We start from the raw sequence: 20936 nt of genomic DNA, 5'->3' as shown, positions 1-20936 counted from the left end.
CTAAATCAAAATTCTAATTCTAATTCTATGCATATCCTTTTTCTATAACCCTGCTAAGAATCGCAAGCTTTCAACTCCATTTGCGAGCTGAAATTGTTTTCAACAAGGTCAATTTTTGGTCAATTTGTTCTGCTCTATGCTATTGCCGAGGAAATTTCGTCAAGTTTATAGTATAGATGATATATTAACGATCCCCAAGTGATTATCATTGGGGTTAGTGTAGAATTGTTTTCAGGACTTCCGGCTGCTGCAGAGCTGTTGAGTGGTTTTAGGATAAGTTTCAGTGTAAAATAAATACTTGCATGTTAATACTAACTAACCGGTTTGTTTAAAAAACTCAGCCTTGGCGATCTCCAGAGTTTTGTATCCATCTATATCTTCGCTCCCGCAGGTTGAAAATAGATACTTATCAGGATGCGTGGTCCATACACCAGTATCTGCGTGAAATCATTGAAGTAAGTTTTAAGTTACATTTATTGATTCTTAAAGCTTTCTTTCTTCGTTTTTAACTTTAAAGACTTATGTCCCTCCTAGATTGTGAAAATGATAAGGTCAGGCTCTTAACAATAGTTACTCATGAAATTCTAAACTGGAAAAGCTGTAAAGTAGCCTCTAAAATGCTAATGCAGGTACAGGTTTTGATAAATAGGTATATTTACAAAATAAGTTCAATGATAGTGGTTTGAAACCTACTTTCAAGGCAAAATAAGCTTGTTTCTTTGTTCCTCATGTTAATAAAGCCGTTCAACTGGCCATTTTGCGGTACCACCACGTGTATCTCCTGGTTTTCTATTTTCACCTTTAACTGAAAATTCTATATTTAGAATAACTTGCTTCATTTCAGGTTCGAGTTAAGATATTAAATTATATACATACTGATAACGTGCAACATAATAATTTATAACGTCCAACGTAATCTATAAATAAATGAAAAGGAAGCTTAGAAAGTTCTCTTGAATAATAAAGGGAGGGTGACACGTCCGTCTATATGCCCGCTTGTCTCATAGAATCCAGAAGAGACAGGACAGGACAGGACATAGGTGGGGGGGGGGGCCATACTTCGAATTTTCGAAGTCCGCACCTACACTAAACCCTTCGATATACGATTTTGGACTCGAGGGTTCCCCCTTTGTGATGTGATCTGGGAAGCCAGGCCTCCCCTTCGCAATACGAGCTCGGAAGCTCGGAAAAGTTTTTCTGGAAACTACTTTTGTTCATGTTTCATGCTACCCTGATCATTATGAGCCGAAAATATTGTGTCAAAATCATGTGCGAAATATTCTCATAATGTTTGTCCGTCAATGTCCGCTAATGTCCCAAAAAACACTTCCATTGTCTCATAGAATCAAAAGAGGACAGGACATAGGCGAACATGTCACCCACCCCCCCCCCCCCCCCCCCCCCCTGTTAAATTTCGACAGCACGCTGCGGTTAATATGTCGCTAACTCTACAGTTTACATTTAGATTCCACCCAAATCCAATAGAATAACAGGAAAAAGATTAAGATATCACCACAAACCTTCATAAGAGACCAACCATCATTACCACTAGTTCTCCAAGATACACATTTGTAGTCCCCGATCTTAACATCGCTCTCAATCGAGCACACGACGTCCTGACCGTACACATCAAAGTCAGCGGAACACCTTTTCTCCTCTGTTACTCCGAGAGTTCCTGCGATATTCACAAACTGCGCGTCTACAGTTCCATCGTACTCACTGTAATCTCTTATTGTGGCAGTCATCTGGTACACGACTGGGAAATTATTTTATTGACGGATATAAATTCCTGACTCTAGTGAGGCACCATGTGCATGGTAAATCTAGATTATGGGACGGGCTTTTAGCTAATAAATTAAACAAACAATTCGGACGGAAAACTAACTATTACCTCCTCTGACTTACCAGAAAATGCTGAAGGTATAGACAGTTGGAACACCAATAGGAAGGTTAACATTGCTATAAAGAAGAATAAAACTGTCAAATTCTGTAGCAAATATCAAATAAGAACTTTGTTTCAATTTTTGTTTATTAGCTAGGTGCTAATGCCAAGAAATTTTAAAGAGACACTGAAACGTTTCCTTATCCTATGAAGTTGATGATGAACATAATATTGTAATTTCTTATGTTGTCACGTCATGTCATCAAGACTACTTTGTGACAGATGACTGATGAGCACCAGATAAATGGCGATCACTTCAATAAATCTAACCCTTGACGATAAACGCCGGTATGAAAGCTGCTGAAGATTATTACCAACTCGGAGGCGCAGGCGTCCAGGGTGGCGTTCATTCCTGCTTACAGCAATTAATGTAAGTCATAATTCAACAATGTTAGGGAGCAACAGAGGGCACCCCAGAGCTGAGCCCATCTACCTTCTGAATAATCTGATCTAGATAAAAGTTGAGGAGCAAATTTGTATCTGTGAGTACTGAGTATAGAATTCCTAAATGTCAGAATGAGTCATAATGGGCGCGTGACACCATTCACGTTGTTAATCGTCGAATTATTCAAATACTACTAACGTTTGATCTTTGCCCTAGACCATTTGATAGGACATTTGTCATTATGAAAATTGTATGCTGAATAATATGATCTGAGATTGTAAGGCTCCAATCCTCTGCCTTGAGGCTCCGGTCCCTCGCTCACTCAACGATCGTATCACAGTTCTAGTCACCGTAGTCCCCTTAGTCTGTTCAAATGCTAGTGACAGAGAGATGATCACATGATACCCATAATTTTTGACTCGTTGAATTATTCGAATACTAAAGTTAAGCCTAACCCATCGGATAAGCCAGGGCAAGTTAGTCGTGAGGCTCCGATCTGTCGCCCACTAAATGATTGTACCCTAGGGACTGAGAGTGATATAATTAGAATTGCCTCAATGAACGTATACATATTTAATTGAGACCAAATACCGGAAGTGGGGCTGTTAGAACTTTACTAAACGTTGCAAGTTTGATAATTTACTATTTACGCCGAGTCAATAGATGTGATTATGGTGGGAAGGTGAGGCATATGTTTTTGACACGTTACAGTGATTCTGGGGCTTGATTGGTCAAAAGTGGATGCTGATTGATCGTGAAACGCCTACCAATATATAATGCATCTTGGAATTTCTCTGGAATATTATAATATGTGAGAAATAATAATCCTTTTGAGGATCATAAAGTCGTATTTCAATACAATTTATTTAAAGTGCTCCTCAAAATCTATACTTGTCACGTTGTTCATCAAAAGGCAGACGAGGTTTTACAGTTTAGTACAACCTTCAGAAAGTCATGTTTGAACTGTAACCAGTCAAACCTATTCTCTGTAAACGTTTGAAAATAAAGAGGGATCTTAAATGCGATATTTTCAATTTGTCGATCTAACATGTGCAGTGGAGTATTGATATAGATAATAACTTAATTATGATAATATGGGCATACCCTCAATGGCGCCACCGGCCACGCCTTATCTTTAATCCATAATCTTGTGAATTTGTGATAATTCAAATTACGTTATCAGGGTCCCTGATCTTAGTTAAACGCCTGTCGTCTTTATTAACCAAATCATAATCTACAAAGTTGAATATGAGCAATTTTTAAATATTCTATTGAGAGCGGTGGCCGGTAATTATTGGTAGTTGATTCAGGTTGATTAAAGCAACCATATATTCTAAATATTCTCAATTAGCACAAAAGGCCTATTAACAACCAGTCTCGGTAGCCTTGTTAGGGTTAAGTTCTCGTATCTTGTTAATCATGTTTCCGTGGATCTCAGCCAATTCGCCTCGTTAAGCCAGAATTATTGGTACCAATAACTGATCAGCCTCTGACAAGGCTTTAGATTCCTACCACGGGGGTGTGATTGTAGCTTATGTTAAATGTAACGTAATTGAGAGGATATGAAATGTTGAAAAAGTATTGAATGATTAATCAGTATTTCTTGTTGGCTGTATTTGTGAACTATAAAGATACCAACCCCTCCAGAAAACATGGAGAAGTGTCTAAAAGTTCTAGCCCTGCTGAACGAAGTGAATTCTAACAAGGAGATCGTGCCGTACAACGCGTTCTACATCCACGAACTGACGGACCAACTCGATCTGGAGGAGGACTATAGGAACTGGATAGAACATCGCGAGGTAGCGTATAATGTATGTGATATTCTGGCTGTCTTTGTTATGTCACATAAGTTTAATGTTGTGTTTAAAATGCTTCATTAGGATTTTTATTCTTCGTTAATTGTGACAAGCACTCAAGCATCAATTTTCAGCCAGACTCTACAGTTTGTAAGCCTGCCTTTTTGGTCCATTAAGAATTTTCAGAACAGATTAAGCTGCTTAATATATGACCATGAAATTATTGATAGAATTTTTCGGAAGATATTTTACAGTAGCATTCTGGGGCTATACTATAAAACCAATCATTTTAATCTCCAATTCAAAAATCATAACAATCACAAAACATTCATGGAGAATAAACTGCTATTTCTCTAAACTCCAAACAATTAGTGGTATTCAGAACAAACTCTACTCCGATGCCGGTGTTGCCAGTGCAGTCCAGGTAGTAAGTCTGAGCTTGAAACGTGTCTCCCTCCCGCACTGCTACTGTGTCTATCCTACATGGCAACCTGTTCAGATTGTCTACCATAACATACACCCTCATTCCGTTCAGTCTGTTCTTGTGCACGTTTATTTTACCATTCACCACCTTTATCTGCCCTACAGCACGTCTCTGAGAGAAGTGGTACCTGAACCACTGTCCAGGTAGGGTGCAGGTTGTGTGAGATTGAGTTGCGAGGTGTCCGTCAACTGCTTTTTCAGGACCCGCTGGGAGACCGGGAAATGTTGAGCTTTGTTCTACTTTAACAGCTGGTATCAATTCACCACTTTTCTTCGCTGTTTCCATGGCTTCCAATACCCCTAATACTGTTTCCTCTAGCTTTAAAATCTTTTCTGCAACACTTTGTTCGACCTTTTCCAACGCTTGTTCTAATCTATCCATCCTAGTCGTAACAGATTGAAGAAAAATCCTGATTTCTTGAACGTACAAGTTAGTAGAATTCACCTGACTCCTCATTAGAGACAGAGTTTTATCTAGCTTGTTCCAATTTTTACCCTCCAGTGTCTCACCTCCTGGATCTTCATTTCCGCAAACCAGTTCAGAATATGGAACAAGTAAAAGCAGGAACGCTAAAAACATCTTTAAGAAGCAAAACGTCCAATAGTGTCAAGTTTAATTTGAAATTTGGCCGCAGATTTTGAAATAAACGCACATTTTATTTAAATAATCTACCGCCAGGTGATAAATCTAATATACTTTATTGAATCTTTCCTAAACGTTCACAATGGAACGGTCCGTCACAATGTCACGTGATGGATAGTAAGTAGAAGTATGGTCAAGTAAGATTTGATATGCTGTGATTGATTTAGTAGTAAAATTCGTCTGAATTAGAATATACCGTCTAGTGAATACAATTAGCAACCTGCGTCCTGGAATCGATGTTATATAGAATATGTTCTATGTTAAATTCTTCGTCAGATTTCTTAGATTTATATGAAAATTAAAGATTGTCCAGCGTTGTAACATTAACCACAATAAGGTTATAATGAAGCGGACTCCCTCTAAAGAAGAGTATTGTAAATGACATGAATTTAATCTGACTAACTTGTTAACATGGTTCCCGATAATTTGTCTCATTGAGAAAAATTCTGCTTATCACTAGAAAATGTTCTTTTCTTTCATATCTGGTTATCAATATCTGGCCTAAAAAGTGGTACAAAAGCAAAAGCTAAAGATGATGTTAGCTTATTGACAAGAGTTGTGTTTCAGGTGGTATTTTGTAAATACCCGTTTGTGTACACGGCTGAAGCCAAAGCGAAACTACTGAAGATAGATGCTAATCAGCAGATGATGAAAACTGTGCAGAGTATCGCTGTTAACCAGTTCCTAAATAGGGGCCAGATTAGTATCAACCCTTTCTTAGAGGTTGGTCCTAGCGAAAACATGTTCGGTACCGTTTAATTTTAACATTTTTTATGAATTGAATAATTCTAATGCCTGCCGCTCCATTTTCTGCAATACTGTTGTGGGTATACTTTTGTCAATACGTTGTCTGATAAATTGATTATTTTCAGTTGAAAGTGCGAAGAGACCACTTAATATTGGACACATTGCGGCAGATCCAAGAATACGAGAGCAGACCTTATCTCCTTAAGAAGCCCTTGAAAGTTATATTTGAGGGAGAGGAGGGTTACGATGCAGGTGGGGTGAAGAAGGAGCTCTTTCTCCTCCTGATGAAGGAGTTGTTGTCACCCGATTACGGCATGTTCTCTGTTGACCCCGAGGTTAGTACTCCAATATCTCTTGTTCCAAACTTCCTAATACAAAAAGACAAAAGTGAACGTTCAGTACTATCTAGTTGTCTGATAACGCCCGCTACACACGGATAAAGAGTAAAGCAGTGATTGGAATGATTGGAATCTTACTATACATAAAGCGAGACGATATATATGACTGTACATACGACTGTGCTATCTGTGCTATATTCTTTTACGTGGCTATCTACTTTTACCACCTTGTTTGGTTATTTGTTACATTGGGGTAGTTTTGAATATTAAACCTTCTATTCCTATATTGGTCAGACACGGCATCTGCCGTTTGATCCAATTTTGTTTAATTCCTGTTTAATTCCTGTTTAATTCCTGTTTAATTCCTGTTTAATTCCTGTTATATCCGTGCCATTTTACTGACACCATGGCATCAACTTTAACGCGACTTTCTGCAAAAACCGTAAAAGATATACAACTGAAACTTTTTTGACTGGGTCAAATGCTTTAATGGCCTTCAAATCAGCATGAAAAAATAAAAAATTCGCCCAGGAATAAGAACTTTAGTGCCCAAAATTTTGACCCCCAAGTGGTGTCAAAAACGCGAATTAAATAAGTAATAATTATTTTAGCCTTTTGAGTCTTGACACCACTTTAAGGTTGTACGGGTTTCTGCTGGTAAGTATACTGTATAACGCACAGGGTTTATATCTACTAGCAAGAACCCGTCTAACCCTATAAGTAACAAAATAGTCATTTAGTCACTGTTAGGAAATAGCGCAAGTAAAGGAGCGCACAAGAGATTCTTTGTGAGTTTTAATCGTTTCCTATATAGCTGCATTATTCTATTCACTACATTCGGCCCATTATGTGATCAGGACTGGGCTGTCGACAATTTTGATCGCCTCTTCCAGAGATCCTCCAGTAAGCGTCCCTCCTATACCCCGCGAGCTATTACATATTACGATTTCTCGTGGAAGAGGCTGACATTTGCCGAGTGCAATAATGAAGAACGATTAGGCCCGCCTGGACAAAGGGACACACAGTTTTACTGGGCGGCGCTCAGAATCTATATTCTAACATAATAGCCTGGGGTCCCCAGGTAAAGTGCTGTTAGGAAATGGTGAACTGAGATGTTTTACACAGATTCACAGAATATGGTTTTTAATTTTGCGAAGACGGTAAATTCTCTATATATATATCATGTATATGGATATATATATCATGTTTATGGATTATGGATCCGTGCTATTTTACTGCCACCACGGCATCAACTTTAACGCGACTTTCCGCAAAAACCGTAAAAGATATACAACGGGGGGGGGGGGGGGGTGTAACCCAAAAAAACCCAACTCTTACCCAAGAAAAGGTAATACTGGGATTGGGTTTTTTTGAGTTTTTTTGGGTTTTTTAAACAAAATTTAAACAAAATTCTAGCCATTTCATTAATTGTATTGAATGAGAATTATTTCCCACTGAGTCTTACCTACGTGTTGTTCTCATGTCTTAACTTCTTAGTTGTAGTGAACGCTGAACTTAGTCGTACTGAACGTACGTTCCAATCATTTTGTAGTGAACGTTTGTGAACGTTAGTGAACGTTAGTCTTGATATTTTGATAATTTTTCCGATAGTTTTTAACTTGAGATGGATACAATGAGATAAAACCATGTTGTCGGAATTAGACAGTAAATAAACAACAATAATGAATAAAAATAAGTCACTAGTATAGCAAATAGTAATGAAATTATTGCTCCTTAATTCGTGAATTGTTCATAAGACGCAAACTTGCGTTAACATAAATAAGGTCTCGCTGCTTGTCAACTGTGAGGCGGTTTCTTTTTTTGTTTATCACCCAGTCGTACAAGCTCCAATTCGTCTCACAGGGTGAGGCTGATGTCGATTGCGACAGCGCTTTCATTGCAAAACTCTGTAGTTCGGGTACCTCGCAACCGAAGTTGCTCCACCAAGAGACTGCATCGTCAGAATATTGGCTAAGACTTGAGGCAGCGTCAGTAGAGAATAAGCCTCTTTTATCTCGGTAGAACGTGTACTGCGAAAGTATCTTCTTCTTTGTTGCGCCGTCACACCACGTGTCCATGACATCTAGAAACTCCTTCCAGACATCCTGATTCGTGTGCTGATCATATCCCCGATAAGCCGGGTGAACACAAAATCCTACTGAATGTAGGGGGGAATGGAGCTCGAGCCACCTTTTGTTGGCAAGACTAACCATATCACTTTTATGGTTTCTATTGCGGAAAGCAAAATTTGCTAACTTCAAGGTGAACAGATAATATTTGTAATAAATTACACCGATGAAACCAACAGGAATCTTAAGACTATTGTCTGAAAATCTAAGCAAGACTATTATCGGCTCGAGAATTGAGCATAAATAGTCGACTTCTATCCAGAAATGGGGGTCAAACACTAAATCTTTAGCGCACTCAAACAAATTCTTGTATGCATTACTTTTTGCTAACAGACTCAGTAAGGGTTGGATCAATATAAGTCTTAATCAAAGTATCCTTGGAACCCTTCAGTCTCTCTAACATAATAATATTTGTAACATACCTCAAGGCCCTGAAGGCCTGGCAATGGAAACGCTAGTACTTTGCCGGATAATTGGGCTATGTCCGGCATTTTAATTTCATAACAGCAATTAAGTTTAACGTTCCTTATGTTCCGAACGTTAAAATCTTTTAGCGAACGCGTTCACAAACTATTTTTAGTGAACGTTCCGTACGATCACTACAACTAAGCTTAACTTAATAGATAGTTTACATAGTATATAAGTGTGTTTATATTGATAGTATGTTATCACGATAGCAAACAGGATGTCTCGTTCATCGAGATATAATCCATATGAATGAACAAAGTGGAAATGTGCCAAATGTGGCAAATGTGTTCTCCTGTCATGGAAGGAGGCTATGACGAAGGTCAAGGGCAAGTCAAAGCACATGACTTAAATTACTTCACTTAAGGCGGCTTCAGAGTCCGAGTCTCGATGATGTGTCTCCAAAGCTTTCTGTCCGCCATAAGCTCCTTAATCTCCCCAGTGTTCTTGAGTCCAGTGTCACTTATTAGGTTATCGACGAAGGTGAGCGGTGGTCTACCCCTCCCTAGGTTCCCAAAGGAGAAGTTGGTGTGCTGCCAGGTCATCATGTCGCTGGATGTGCCCAGCCAACCTCATTCTTCTAGCCTGTATCTTCGAAATAACTCTTGGGAGTGATCCAAAGACCTCCTTGTTGGTGCGATGTCCTCTCCAGTCCACGTTTAGGGCCATCTGAAGCATTCTACTGACTACTGTAACATCCGTCTATTCTTTTCTTCAAAGATTCTGTTATTGTCCACGTTTTCGTTCCATACAGGAAGATTGATTCAACCGTAGCTTGAACAGACGGATCTTTAAATCTCGGCGCAAATTGGACCTCCATATAGCCTACATTTTGTGGTAGGCAGCCCATGCCTTGGCCTTGCGTAACCTAAAGTCGTGCTCCGTTGTACTAAAATCCTCAACTTCTTCTAAGGCATGTCCGTCCTTAAAAATTATTGTGTGTGGCTCCTCTCCTACTAAATTAACTGTAAGATGCTTGGTTTTAGACAAAAGAGATTTCCTGCCTCCTCATCAGATGAGGCTTCTGTAGGACTGTAGCATGTGATGACAGTGAGCCTGGGCTTTCCATTAAGAGACATGGTGAAGCGCCAGCTGCATTTCTCCACGCAGATGAGATCACTGGATGAATCCTTTTGTTCATCTTTTCTATTCTGGTATTCTCAGCAATCAGCATGCACTACCCGATGTTCGATTCTTGCAGGGCAAGGATGTGCAGCTTGCTTCGAGAAAATAGTTCTTCAAGTTCGATGCGTTTGTGCTGTTCTCTGGCTGTTCTTATGTTAAATGTGCTAACCTTAGCAGTCCTTTTACATGATACAATACAATTGATGTTCATATTTTTTTGATGTTTTCTTGTTTGACTTTCTGTAGAAATAGTTTGTCGTGTTGTGGAGACCGAGTCATCAGCTTCTGTAATATCAGCGTAATTACCCCGGCAACCACTTCCTACTAGAAAAATAAGGGGCTTTAACCCTTAAGCTGTTGATAAACTTCATCTTGACTTTTCAGTTGGCTCACAATCCTGTGCAGTCCCCTGCACATTGGCATTTGATTGTGTTCTTAATTCTTGCGCCACTAAAAGGTTAAGGGCATCCGCTTGAACAATAGCCATCTTTAACTCTCACCATAATATCTTGGGTATCTTGAGCATGTAATTGCACGAACATATGCCATACAAGACAAATGTGACACTTCCTTTTTCTACCCAACAGCATCAGTTGTAATCCTTACCCAATCGTCACCTGCTCCAGTGTGGGACTTTCCGATTTTATCCCAAAGCATAAGGAGGTTAGATTGAAAACAGAGCTACACTTTAGCGGGGACTAACCCTTCCCCTGACTACCTCGTTACCCGGTACCCCGGGCATAGGGAGCCGTATCCTGACTACCAGAGTGTGGTCCAGTCTAGCTGGGTCATAGTAGACTAGGTTGAACAGGGTAACAGCCAACACCTCTTTAGCTACTGTGCAATACACAGTAAAGATTTACGAGTCTCAAAGCCTCTTGTAGACCAAGAGTTAAGGAGTCAACAGATCAAATTATTGAACTTCCGGGGCTCAATGTCTCCCGTCGACCGTCCTGCCTGTCCAGTATCCAGTCTTCACCACGCGGAGGTAGTGGCTTTCATCATGCTGTCCGATGAGTGTCTGGAAGAGGGCACCAGCAGGATACCCCTTTTCAAAGTTCTGGGAGCCTCACATCAGACCAGGGCTTCCACCCAGCTTCTATCCAGCGGTGACGCCTTGGGCCACCTAAGCTTCACACAACCATTGAAAGACCACCTGCCTACTTGTAAAAATTTTGATGATGCGATTATTACAGTCGAGGGTCTGATGCTGTACATTCTCAGTGTAACAGCTGACAACAGTTATCAACACTTTATGCCCTGGCTGTTTACATCTGATGCCTGCGAGCAAACTTTATGCTTTCCTGCGCATAGGCCTCCATGCAGGCATTAGAACTAATCTGTGTTCTAAGGATATGTTGGTTGGCATGGGCAAATCAAACCGTTCCCTCGAGCTTGATGCACTCGGCAAAAATTTGATTCCTGTAACAGTTGCCCACTCTCGCAACAAGCTTGTTATACCGCATCCGAAAGCAGAGAAACTATTTAGAGGTAAAGATACTTCAATTCCAAGATTGTTACAAGCTATGAAGAAGGGAGTCTCAAGGGGTAGAGAACTCCTTCAAGAACACTGTAGCTTTGAAGGAGAGGCTTTCCAACCATCTTCTGACGGAGCAGAGAGTGACGAAGCGGAAACAGATGATGAAGAAGAGGAAGTGGAGGATATTGACTCATCAGAGGAATGGGCGAAAATAGTAACTGTGTATGGTGATGCTCTGCATCATGATACGGCTGTTGAGGTTTGCCTCAATGGAGGGCGAGATCAAATGCCATCCCAGTCAAGATTTTAGCGACTCCAGGGCCATAAACAAGCGAAGATATCACTTAATATCACATGTGATCATGCAGCTGATGGTAACTGCAAGATTCTTTCAGTTGGAGATAGAGCATGGATTCTCGTTAAGCGGATGATCAGGAAAACGGAAACAGAGATCGTGAAGGTGAGAAGAAAGGCTTTATTCCTCTCATACCGGTTGCGGTCAGGGTTGGGGTCATCAGTGAGTTGCGTCCCTACTAACTCAATTTACCATGGCCATCGAAGTGAGCATTACATATGACTGATATCATATCTGGATGGCCAACTTCTTCTGAGCACATCAGTGAATAAAATACTGCTTTTGGGTGATATTTAAGCGATTATATCTATTGTGATGTTGTAGTGATGAACCACAACAGTGATGTTGTACTGATAATTGTTTTGCTAGGTGCCTACATGATTTTATTTCCTTCAAATGAAAAATTTGTAAAAAACCCAAAAAAACCCAACTCCTACCCTGAAAAAGGTCATACTGGGATTGGGTTTTTTGGGTTTTTTTTGGGTTACACCCCCCCCCCCCCCCCCCCCCCACAACGGAAACTTTTGTGACTGGGTCAAATGCTTTAATGCTTTAAAAATCAGCATGAAAAAATAAACAATCGGCCAAGGAATAAGAATTTTAGTGCCCAAAATTTGGATTCCCAAGTGGTTTCAAAAACGCGAATTAAATAGGTAATAATTATTTAAGTCTCTCGAGTCTTGACACCACTTTAGGGTTAGACGGGTTCCTGCTAGTGATTAGAATGTTTAAGAAATCAAATATTTCGTCTAGAATGAACTAATACATTTTGTGCCTTCTGTGTTTTATTTGTTTGTAGCAGTGAGGTATTAATGCTTTTCATACAAAGTTACAACAAAGTCTTCATGTATCCTGGGTATTACCCGCTTAAAATATTTCCATCGCGTTGCATTTAATACTCAATAAATTTAATAAATTTGTAGTGTTGTAATTAGTTTAACAATTCTCAACACATTCAGGCCATAAAATGATGCTGGACTATTCATTGGCATTGTACCAATATCTTGAGCTTCAAATGAACATGTCCATCAATATTTCTATATGCAGGGTGTACCACAGAAAGTGTGACTTTTTTGAGAAATGATACAAAATATTATGGGAGCAGTTGCTAAAAACTATCTTACTATATATAAAGCGAGACGATATATATATCCGTGCCATTTTACTGACACCATGGCATCAACTTTAACGCGACTTTCTGCAAAAACCGTAAAAGATATACAACTGAAACTTTTTTGACTGGGTCAAATGCTTTAATGGCCTTCAAATCAGCATGAAAAAATAGAAAATTCGCCAAGGAATAAGAACTTAAGTGCCCAAAATTTTGACCCCCAAGTGGTGTCAAAAACGCGAATTAAATAGGTAATAATTATTTTAGCCTTTTGAGTCTTGACACCACTTTAAGGTTGTATGGGTTTCTGCTGGTAAGTATACTGTATAACGCACAGGGTTTATATCTACTAGCAAGAACCCGTCTAACCCTATAAGTAACGAAATAGTCAGTGCACTGTTAGGAAATAGCGCAAGTTAAGGAGCGCAAAAGAGATTCTTTGTGAGTTTTAATCGTTTCCTATATAACTGCATTATTCTATTCACTACATTCGGCCCATTATTTGATCAGGACTGAGCTGTCGACAATTTTGATCGCCTCTTCCAGAGATCCTCCAGTAACTCAGTAAGCGTCCCTCCTATACCCCGCGAGTTATTACATATTACGAGGCTGACATTTGCCGAGTGCAGTAATGAAGACCGATTAGGCCCGCCTGGACAAAGGGACACACAGTGCTGTTTTACTGGGCGGCGCTCAGAATCTCTATTCTCTATTCTAACATAATAATAGCCTGGGGTCCCCAGGTAAAGTGCTGTTAGGAAATGGTGAACTGAGATGTTTTACACAGATTCACAGAATATGGTTTTTAATTTTGCAAAGACGGTTAATTCTCTATATATATATCATGTATATGGATATATATATCATGTATAGTATATAATGGATTATGGATCCGTGCTATTTTACTGACACCACGGCATCAACTTTAACGTGACTTTCCGCAAAAACCGTAAAAGATATCAATGGAAACTTTTGTGACTGGGTCAAATGCTTTAATGCTTTAAAAATCAGCATGAAAAAATAAACAATTGGCCAAGGAATAAGAATTTTGATGCCCAAAATTTGGACTCCCAAGTGGTTTCAAAAACGCGAATTAAATGGGTAATAATTATTTAAGTCTCTCGAGTCTTGACACCACTTTAGGGTTAGACGGGTTCCTGCTAGTTTGTCGAATTTATGCATACCAAGTTTCAAGTCGCTCGCTATCACTTTTTGATTTATCACAAATTGCTATTCTGTTATGGTACTACCTCAGGAACTTAAGCTTGATGTAATTAAGAGGTCTCAGGAATTTTTTTTCGAAATCAACGTTTTAGTTGCTTTTTTTTTTTTTTTTTTTTTTTTTTTTTTTTTTTTTTTTTTTTTTTTTTTAAATGAGGAACCTGCCAAACCCCAGGACACCAGGAGGATACCACCGTTTTAGTTGCTTTTGATAGAAAAGATTAGTTTCTATCAGTTGCTTTTGGTCCTATCTAAAAATTTCGTTCAAAAAATTTCGTTGGTCAAAGGTCAGCGCTCATGAGTAATTGTATTGAGCGAGCGATTTTCTATCGTGCGTAGTGAAAATCGAGTCTAAAAATCTTTTTTCTCCAACTGTTTTTGATCAATCACCCTGAAAATTTTGTGGAAGGTCTTTAAAACGTTTTTATTAGATTTTGAACATCTTGGGCCTCAAATAAGTTATGTCAATTTCAGACTACAATATTTAATTTTTGGGAAGATTCTTTTGCTTAGATGCTTAACTATTTACCATATTTTTTATTATTTTTATCAATTCAACTATATTTCTGACAAAATTTAGTTAAAAATAACTGTGAAGTTTAATTTTGTCAAAAACTATTAAAGTGGAAGAAAGTCGCACTTTATGCGGTACACCCTGTATATCTTACATTTCTATATATCTAACATTCTAACCATCAAGAGTTTAAATTCCCAAATAGTCAGACTGAGCAGGTTGAGCTGTAGTAAAACACAGTACTGAGGTGTTAAAACATTTTCATTACTATCTTCAGTAACATCCTGAATCAGAAACTCGGTTAATATCAGTTCCTACAACCATTAGGCTTCTAACCATTAGGCAATGTATTCTGAGGCAATACTGACAGGCTCGAACCTATTAAATTGATTACAAGCCAGATCTCATGAGACTATTTAGTATTTATTGACCAATGCCCAATATAAGATATTTGATATATTCTTATGTATTTCAGTCGCGGTTCATTTGGTTCTCAGAGTTCAGCTTTGAACACAACAGCAATTACCATCTTATCGGAGTTCTGTGTGGTTTAGCCATTTACAACTCTACTATAGGTAACAAGGTCACTTATAATGATAAACATAATCGGTGATAATTAATTTTAAAGTTGTCTCCTGTGATTATTTTAGCTAATTTATAGCTTACGATTGACGATGACCGTTTCAGTTGACATCAATTTCCCGCCGGCGCTCTACAAGAAACTGCTCAAAAAGTCTGTGACTCTGAACGATTTTGCGAAGCTTCATCCTGTCCAAGCGAATACTCTCCGACAACTTCTAGCGTACAACGAGCCAGACTTCGAAGAAACCATGAGCTTGACTTTTTCAGTTATGAGGCGAGTTTTGTATCATCACGACGAATTTATCAAATCTCTATTGAGTATATATAATATGGTAGTTTAGCCGAAGTATGCACTGAGCAGTGTGCATGACTTACTGAGTAAAAGCAGTTATTACTATGTTCAAAAGACACGCACACGACATCTTCCAATACTGTAATACTTTAGGATATGCAGATTGCAGAGAACATATTTGCATGATTTAGGAGCCTTGGTTTATTTTAAGTTATCTTTTGTGAGAAAGGTGGTAATTAACTGACATAGTCTTCTCATAATTTAAACTTTTCAACAACCTCACACAGGTGTAAAACATACCTCCTGTATTCGTTATCTGCTGCATGACTGAATCAGTTTGTGTCCAATAAGCGTTATCAAAAATGTAGCTGGCGGGCGGCCTTACCTGAATCAGCAGCAGATTATTCATTGCATGATTTATTAAACTTAAAGCTTTATTTTAAAATCGCATTTGTGTTGACGGCACGCGCGTACGCCGAATCATATTTTAATTATAAAATTTGAAATTTAGTATTACATGTGCGCGCGCGTCTGTTATTAAATTGAGGTAATTTCTCGAAGAAGTTCAATCTTTTCGAGAAATTACTAGTACAAACTGTAGTAGAAACCCCACAGTAAGTTGTCCAAGTCGGACGTTCTTAGTAAATAGTAGGTGCTGTCATCGTGTTGATTTCACCACTGGTCAACTATCTTACACGATCCTACTATTTCAGGGATTTCTTTGGAGAAGTCGAAGAGATCGAAATCGTACCTGGTGGCAGAGAGAAATCTGTAACTGTAGAAAACAGACACGAGTATGTGAAGGCTTATGTGGATTACTACATGAACAAAGTAATAGAGGCACAATACGAGGGATTCGCTCATGTGAGTACAAATTTAGTTTGATATTTTGTCAACGTTTTATTTGAGAGATAAAAGGAGGGTTAGTACTACTTAAAAATACATTTAATATGGCGCGGCGGTATTTGATGAGCTAAAATCTTCTTCTCTCCAGGGATTTCTTTATGTAGCGGGAGGTAAAGTATTCCAAGCATTCCACTCAGAAGAACTGATGCACATGGTATCAGGAATGCAGGATTTCAACTTCAAAGATCTGGAGAGTATAACGGAGTATCAGAACGGATATCATCCGGAGCACCCTGTTATCAAGATATTCTGGCAGGTAGACGAGTACAATTCTAATAACAAGTTGTGAAATTTTGGCTACTTGGTGATTAGTGGACGAGATTGGTTTATTTATTTTCTCGAAAAAACGTGTATAACTTAAACCTTCAGCCTGGTTTGTTTCAGATGTTTCACGAGATGGATCTCGGAACCAAGAAGAAATTCCTGATATTCCTGACAGGAAGCGATAGAATACCAATCCACGGTATTCACAGTATAAAGATTATTATTCAGAAAGTTAAAGATAATACCAGGTAACCTCTGCTAACTATTACTTGCTTTTAATATGTAATAGTTATCTACAGATTGTTATGATGATTAACTGTAGAGCATGAACTAAAACTTAAATGACTACCTTTCCTGACTTCTCTCAATTGAGTACTGAGTACTGAGTCTGTTTTGAAAGGGTTAATGTAGTTACTAGTTATGTATTTATATTTTAATGTATCTTGACAATCTGTACAACGAAGAAACTGGTGCACATAGAGCCTCACAAAGCACAAATCATATCGTTAAAATCCTGACTCTGAAAATTTCCCCCTCTTCTTTTATGACACAGCACCCCTCTTAATTAAAGTTAAAATGTTTTCTTTAAAACTTGAAAATCAAAACATTAAACTATGCTTAAATTCTTGTTAGTAAAGAAGGTGCTCCTGAGCCAACTAACTGAACATAAAGTTTTTAAGGTCTCTCCTTTTTCACCGTACGATTCCCAATCATCATTACAGCACGTCAGTTGTCAATGACATCGTAAACATTCTCACTCTCAGAGAAGTTTCTCATCACACAGTATATCTCCTCTTCTTCAATGTTGGCTATAATCGTACCCTCCTCTTGAGTTTGGACTTCACTTGTTTCACCTTGACTGTTAACTGTATGTACGCTTCCTTTGTCTACATTGTATTTGACTCTTGTTGCAGAAAATTCTTCTTTTCTCTTTTTTCTCCTTTCATAAACCAGCAGAATGACAAGAGTAACAATGATGATGATCAATACTCCCGAAAACCATGCGAGTGGAGCGATGCCATTTTGGGGACTCAGCAGAAGATACTTACATGATCCAATTCCCAGACCATCCCAAATCCAACTTTGACCCTCAGGGCAGATACATATCATTTTCTTCGAACCTGGAATAGAATTAAGAGGACATTCTTGGCACTGCAAAGAACCTTCTTGACTGACAGAATGCACACAAGATTCACACCTAGTTTTGTTCCAGAATCTACCAGCTGTGCAAATACAGTGATCATACCCAATACCGGAACTTGTGCCTAATGGACAAGTTATGCAGGATGTACCCTCTTCGTTTTTGTAAGTCCCAGGCAGACACAGTTTACAAGACCCAATGTTCTTCTCATCCCAACTCCAGGCCATTCCTTCTGGACAGCGGCAAGATGATCCATTATTCATTGTGACATTTAATAGACAATCAATGCATTGAAGGGCTCCTTCCTGACTTACAGAAATTTCGGAACAATTTTCGCACCCTGTATTATTCCAAAACATATCTGATTCACAAGAGCAGTAAGAGGAACCGGGATCTGATGTATATGAACCGGGGCAATCAGTACAATATGTCTGAATTCCCTCTGAAGCTTTGTAAGTGTCTGCAGGACATTTCACACACGAGTTTGATCCTGATTCACGGTAATATCCCGGGGGGCATGCTAGTATACAGCTAAGAAAGACATCCTCAACATGGTTACAATTGTCTATAGTTAAGTAACTACACGAGGACCAAAATGGGGCTGTGCAAATGACATCATCAAGTGTTATAGAATACGAATTCTGTAGTACTGACCACTTGTCTCCAAAAGTCCAGTTGTTAGAGGTTCGATATCCCATTTCTTTACAGATAGCACTAGCTGAGTTTTTACTAAATCCATCGTCACAGACTGTACCACTATTATACAGTAGTAGACCTTCCTCCTCGTTTGGTTTACTTATCGTGTTCGTATTCCTATCAACCAGTCTAAAATTCCCAAAACTGCAATCTGTAAATTATTAATTTTCACATTCGACAGAATAATGGTACGAAAAGCTGTAAGAAACCAAGACTGTGCCTTTAAAAGTAATGTCCACAAAAGACGATTTGTTATTATAAGCCGATTGCCTACCTCCTATCGGTGCCCTGAAGACCAAAATTAGGACAACCTCAAGAAACATTAATTGAATACAAAAACAAAAGAAACGGTCAGAAATGCGAAAAATATTAACGGTTAAATCTAATTTCATAACTTATCTTATATCAGTATATCACGAGACTTAGATATTTGTACATATGGTATTGTAAAACTTAATTATCCATGGTGAACCGCTTCACTGCTTCAGTCCATAGCTCCGATTGTCCGCAGAGTGGTGCCAAATACCACTAGTAGCTCTGTTAGAACTTATTTGATCATCACGAATCCTCGAAATTAATGAGCTTAATAATTTACTAAATTATGAACACCCCTCTCAGTACAAAATATCACTGTCAGGAAAAGTAGTCTCACAAGAAACATTTTTTTTTTTAAACACAACATACACTGTCAGAGATGTGGGACATATTCACTGTAAATTCACGTAGATTGTGTTATTCATTCTTCTTATCATGACAATATTCGGAGGTGGTTTATTTCCATCGCTTCGTCACTTAGCATTAGACTATCATAAACTTCTAGATACAGCAGATTTATCATGTGAAAATGCTCCAATAGACTATAAACTATAAAGTAGCGAAAACAGAAAAGATGATATTATTAACCCCTCCCCACTAGTAGTGGAGTATTAAATTAGTTTAAAACAGTGACATAGTAAAGTTAGTTTTATTATTAGATTATTATATAATCTCCAATTTCTTCAGATTACCAGTGGCACACACGTGTTTCAACGTACTAGATCTTCCTCCATACCCCAATAAAGAAATAATGGAAGAAAAGCTCCTGACTGCTATCATGAACACTGAGGGCTTTGGACTTGTTTAACTTATAGTTTTATAGCAGTTTTGGGTCTTATACTTATATACAGTTAGATTAATTCATTTTATTGATTTCTTGGTTCACCACGTATTATGCGAGTTTTAAGTTATATAGCGCGACAGATACGTACTCAAGAAGTATATATCACTGTGGCAAAGTGTGGTATTGTCCACTGTGGCATATAAACTTTAGAACTGGACTTATCGCTCGCCAATGGTAATAATGGAAAATGGACCCACTTAGTGGATTTGTAATTTGATTGTTTTGATTTCAGACGAGGTTTTTATAGTTCTTTTTGATAATTCCTTGAATTTCAGCTAGCTGAATATCTTTGTTATATGTAAGACAAGTAGTCCTGAAATATTTTGAATAGAGATTAGGTTTTGATAATTGTTTGAATAACCTTTCTTAGGGGTTAATCCATAAATCCAGTATAATAATGAAAGTAAGTGGACCAGGACTAATTAGAGCTCAGCTTACTTAACCCTGCAGGAATTGTTTTATGTTAATCTGACTTAGTATTCCGTCTCGGAAATATTAGTTAATGATAGCGAAATTTTGGGAGACAAATGAGTCATTTAATTCAAGTTAATGGACTTTAAAGTATCTAATAGTAATGTTCAGCCTGATATCATGGCTATGGTCGGTTCTCATCCAGAATTACTGCAGAAGCTCAATGCCGGGAAACCGAGAGGAAATCGTGATGTATCTTCGTTAAAATATTAACTAATCATAACATTATTCAATATTTGGGGTGGTCAGTTTAAAAATTGTTTACTTTAATGGTTGGTCGTTTTTGATTGTGGGAAATCTTGATAAAAGGATGACTATTTTTACCAAGGTTATAAAATGTGATTTTATCTAATGTCATGAAATAGTGAGTTGTAATGTAGGTTTAATGTATAAATGGAAGTTAAATGATGTCTTTTATTTGTAACCTGGCTCAACTATCTCCGGTTCTATGTCGAAGAGCGCCGTAATATTTCACGCAATTAACATTGGTCATTGCGAATGACTTATACCTGGCACTATACCTTAACCAATAGTTTTGAAAAAGTTTTGACGCGCTAGAAAAATAATGACCGCCACCTATTACAGCCCCGACCATGATGACCAGTGACCAGTGACCACTATATTATAACTGTTTCAAGTTGTCACCATGAGGCAATGGTGCTGTAATGATTTAATTACGTACTGTTAAACT

General features: G+C 38.3%; 1 protein-coding gene across 2 annotated transcripts in view; it reads left to right on the top strand.

Moving 5' to 3' along the window:
- Positions 1–20650, top strand: part of LOC134826526 (probable E3 ubiquitin-protein ligase HERC4) — a 32390-nt gene extending 11740 nt beyond the window's left edge. The window contains exons 12-20 of one of the 2 annotated variants that reach the window (XM_063838923.1): positions 3975–4126; positions 5817–5972; positions 6122–6331; positions 15210–15309; positions 15422–15590; positions 16322–16472; positions 16603–16770; positions 16899–17026; positions 19618–20650. In XM_063838923.1, coding sequence (XP_063694993.1) covers positions 3975–4126; positions 5817–5972; positions 6122–6331; positions 15210–15309; positions 15422–15590; positions 16322–16472; positions 16603–16770; positions 16899–17026; positions 19618–19738 — 1355 coding nt within the window. In that variant the 3' untranslated portion in view covers positions 19739–20650. Of the gene's footprint in view, positions 1–3974; positions 4139–5816; positions 5973–6121; positions 6332–15209; positions 15310–15421; positions 15591–16321; positions 16473–16602; positions 16771–16898; positions 17027–19617 lie in introns of both variants that reach the window. The other variant, XM_063838916.1, reaches the window with a different exon arrangement.
- The last annotated feature ends 286 nt before the right edge of the window (positions 20651–20936 follow it).

Source organism: Bolinopsis microptera, chromosome 1 (assembly GCF_026151205.1).
Source record: "Bolinopsis microptera isolate Bmic1 chromosome 1, MBARI_Bmic_1.0, whole genome shotgun sequence".
NCBI classification, from domain to species: Eukaryota; Metazoa; Ctenophora; class Tentaculata; order Lobata; family Bolinopsidae; genus Bolinopsis; species Bolinopsis microptera.
This window is presented reverse-complemented; position numbering and strand designations above follow the sequence as displayed.